Genomic DNA, 4,318 nt, shown 5'->3' with positions numbered 1-4,318 from the left:
AGTTTTTGAACGTAATGGAAAAATGGCAGTGCTAGTGGAACTAGGTACCCCACAAGCTATAGATGAAGTTTTTCGCAACACTAAAAATTTGGCTGGCACAAACATATCAGTTGAACGAGACTTGATACCAAAAAGACAGCAACAAAAGAAAGCATTCCTGGGACTAAGGAAACAAATATTAGCAGTTAGCAAGCAATATAAGATTTTAGTAAGAGATGATAAACTCAAAATAAATAATATTTGGTTCAAATGGAATAACGAAAATAAGCTTATATGTGGTAATTCAAATGGAGAAGAGGAGCTAGTTAAACTATATGGAGAAAATATCAAATCAATTAACATCAACTTTAATCAACTAAGTCAAAATTTATTTTCAAAAAACTAAAAGTACCCACTACGGAAGAAAATTCTAAAACCTTATCAATTGTGGCATATAATATAAATGGGATTGAAAATAAATATTTATTCCCTACATTTTTCCAATACATTAAGCAGTTCGAAATATTTTTATTACAAGAAACTCATCTAGAAAAAGAAAAAACAGAAAGGGCAAGGTCTTACTTCAATGGATTTCATTTGTTTTTCAAACCTGCTATACGAATACACAGATTTGGTAGAGCTATTGGAGGAAGCATACTTGGTATAAGTAAAAATCTAAAAGATTTTGGAATATCGCATGAAGTCAATGAGAACGAAGATCTCACTATTAAATTGTTCAACAAGCACAATACCATTACTATAATTCCCCAATATTTAAGACCGGTTAGCTGGGATATTGATTTTAGGCGGTTAAAACAGATATTTCAAGATGTTGAAGTACCAAATGCTGTAATAATGGGAGATCTAAATGTTAGAATTGGAGAGCTGCGGCAGGATATAGGAGAATTTTACACTGAAAACTTTTATGCCGGTTATGAAGTCAGAAAATCGAAAGATAAGATTATAAATCAAAAAGGTAAACAATTTATACAATTCTGCAACGATTACAATATATTCGTATTAAATGGTGTAACCAAAGGCGACGAGGACGGAAAATGCACATATGTTAGCACAATGGGGGAATCGGTAAACGATATATGTGCTGTATCTAAAGAAACGTTGGATATTGTTAATGAATTTGTTGTCGATGATAAGGTGTGGTCCGATCATTTTCCTATAAACCTAAAACTGAATATGCAAATGGAAAAGGCAAAAAAGATGAACTTGCTACCAAAACTAATTTGGAAAGATAGTAGAAAAATTCAATACCAAAGTTCTCTAAATGAAAATTTTGATTGTAGCTTATCCACAAACGAAGAAATAGGTCTAACCGATGTCTGTAAATTAATCCAACTATCTTCTGTGCCATCGACTGAATTATACTCATTTGAGCCGAAATGTAAGTGGTATAATAACAATTGCAACAAGGCAAGAATAAAAAGCTTTCAATTATTAAACGTGTACAGAAAAACAAAAGATTCAGAAGACCGAAAAAGATATCTGTCAGCGCAAAATCATTACAAGATAGTATGCAATAACAGTAGAGCCGATTATTATAATGAAATGGCAAGTAGATTAAATTATGTTACAAACTCAAAAGATTGGTGGAAAGTCGCCAGGGAAATACGTTGCCACTATAATCAAGCAGGATCTGCCCTTACATCAAATATTTTCAAACGCTATTTTGAAAATTTATTAAATTCAGTACAAAAAAATGCCGTTATATATTACGCACCAACATTTACGGAAGACTTGGATTTAGATGGACCAATAATGATGTCAGAGTTGAAAAAGATACTACAAAATGTGAAGATTAATAAGGCTCCTGGCGAAGACAGAGTGCCGTATGAATTCTTCGTTAATGGTACGGAACAGCTGCACAAACAACTGCTTAGAATATATAATAAAATATACACAGAAGGAACAGCTGATCCAACATTTACAAAAACGATCATTTATCCAATATATAAAAAAGGAGATAGCAATGATCCGTCAAATTATAGAGGCATATCCTTTATGAACTGTGTAGCCAAAATATTTATGGGAGTTCTGAACGAACGCTTGTATAATTGGGTTGAAAAATATGGGATTCTGACTGAGTTTCAAGCAGGATTCCGTAAGAAATATTCAACGGTTGACAACATATATAACCTTTCAACTGTCATTAGTCTAAAGCTGGGGGAAAAAAGAAAAGTTTATGCCTTCTTCGTAGATTTTAAAGCGGCGTTTGACAATATATCCAGGCAAGCACTAATCTACAAACTCTTTCAGTTGGGTGTGTCCCACAAAATGGTATCTATGATAGAATCAATCTATAATAAAACGCAATCGGCAGCTTGGGACGGTTATGAATTATCTGAATACTTTGATACTACTAAAGGAGTGAAACAAGGATGCTTACTGTCACCATTACTATTCTCTCTTTATATCAATGACCTGTATGAATACCTTGAAGGCGGAATTTTTGTCGAAAATTTGAACCTACGGCTCCTACTATACGCTGATGACATTGTGTTGCTAGCAGACGACGTCCATGTATTACAGAATATGATACACAACCTAGAAATATACTGTAATACCTGGAACCTGGAAGTGAACCTATCAAAATCGGAAATTATGGTTTTCAGGAATGGAGGCAGACTAGCCAAACACGAAAAATGGAAATTTAATGGAAACGTAATTAAAATTACAAATGAATATAAATATTTAGGGGTAATATTCACACCAAAGATGACATTTACTAAACATATCCAAAATCGGAACAACCAAGCAAAAATTGCAATAAACGCAACATGGAAAAACTTTGTAGGCAGAACAGACATAAATATGAACGCAAAATGGAAATTGTTTTTAGCGGTTTGCAGATCCATTCAAACCTACGCTGCCCAAGTTTGGGGGTTCTGTCATTTCGAAGAAGTTGACTCCTTGCAACGTTATTTCTTAAAAAGGATTTTAAAACTACCAGTTTGTACTCCAAACTACGTACTCATGCTAGAAACGGAGGTAGAGGATACACATATATATACCCTGGGACTGCACTTAAAATATATAGGAAAAACTCTGTTTCAGCATTCGGGCGCTAGATTGCCAAACCAGCTATCCAATATTGCATTACGCAGAAATGTCTTCTGGGTAAAAGAACTGAAATCCTTAGCTGCAAGTATGGATATTCAATGGCCTGAAGCATTTCCTTCATCAAGCCTATGGTATGACTTTACCAAGAAACTTATAAACAGCTTAAAACTGAACCTCTATCAAAATAGGATTCACAGAAAAACGGAAAGCCAACAAAGAATATATAAATACCTGGACCCGAACAAAGCCTATCTCTATCTTAATGAGCGATACACATCAGAAAATATTACTTGGATATTTAAAGCTCGCAGTGGAATGATATCCCTGGGTTACAATAACTTTGAAGAGAATGAGTCGGAAAAAATGTGTAAGCTTTGCAACCTAAGAGAAACAGAAACTTTGGACCATTTCCTTGGAATTTGTCCGGTTCTAAGAGAATTTAGATTGGCCGCCTTTAGTAAAGCATCATTGAGCTTCGTAGAAGTACTCCATATACTAGACGGAATTGAAGTGGGAAATTGGGATAAGCTAACAACTTATTTACGAATGGCTTATAATTATCGGCAACTTTTATTAAATGAATATCATTAATTAAAATTTAAAGTTTATGCGACAGACGTTATACACATAGTCGCTAATAAATATTACTTCTTTCTAAGAATAAATGTACATATTTAGAAAATTAATTTTAAGTAACATATCTGCTATGAATCAAAGATTTTATTCGAATAAAGAAGTCCTACTACTACTACTACTACTACGAATGTCACAATCGTTTTTTTTTTTTGAATATATTCCAGTCGATTGGCCGCCTCGGTTATGCGATTTGACGCCGTTAGACTATTTCCTGTGGGATTACGTCAAGTCTATGGTCTATGCCAACAAACCAGCGACGATTAATAAACTTCGTACGAATATTGAACGCGAAATTGCAGCAGTATCGGCCGATTTATGATTGAAAACCGTCGAAAATTGGACTTCTGGAAGCGTGCCCGTGGTGACCATGCAAAAAACGAGTTCCACATATAATGGCGTCGAAAGTACTTTCTCAGAAATAAAGAATTTCATTTATATCTATAAAAGTTTTTGTTCTAATTTTTTCAAGTTTTTTGGCTGTTAGGGCGAGAGACGAGCTCAATGATCGGAGATGCAAATGGAAAAGGAAAACCAAAGATAGCAACACACATCAACCACTATGGGACGCGTTTCGTCTTTGGTTAAAAGACTTTTCAACCATATTAGGTGTGATGGCTTCAAGGGCCGT

General features: G+C 34.4%; 1 protein-coding gene across 1 annotated transcript; it reads left to right on the top strand.

Annotated features, from left to right (window-relative positions):
• Positions 1–829: 829 nt before the first annotated feature.
• Positions 830–3,795, top strand: LOC131996835 (uncharacterized). The gene is made up of 2 exons (XM_059366891.1): positions 830–3,185; positions 3,243–3,795. Exons 1-2 carry the CDS (start codon positions 835–837, stop codon positions 3,643–3,645), a joined length of 2,754 nt encoding a protein of 917 aa, XP_059222874.1. The 5' UTR covers positions 830–834; the 3' UTR covers positions 3,646–3,795.
• Positions 3,796–4,318: the final 523 nt, after the last annotated feature.

This window comes from Stomoxys calcitrans, chromosome 4 (genome assembly GCF_963082655.1).
Source record: "Stomoxys calcitrans chromosome 4, idStoCalc2.1, whole genome shotgun sequence".
Taxonomy (NCBI): Eukaryota; Metazoa; Arthropoda; class Insecta; order Diptera; family Muscidae; genus Stomoxys; species Stomoxys calcitrans.
The sequence above is the reverse complement of the archived record's forward strand: the minus strand, read 5'-3'. Positions and strand labels throughout refer to the sequence as shown.

Coding starts and splice junctions, on each gene's coding strand:
- LOC131996835 (XM_059366891.1), top strand. CDS start 835: ATGGGAGATCTAAATGTTAGAATTGGAGAGCTGCGGCAGGATATAGGA. Junction 3,186..3,242: donor TTTCCTTCATCAAGCCTATG/GTATGACTTTAC, acceptor CTATCAAAATAG/GATTCACAGAAAAACGGAAA.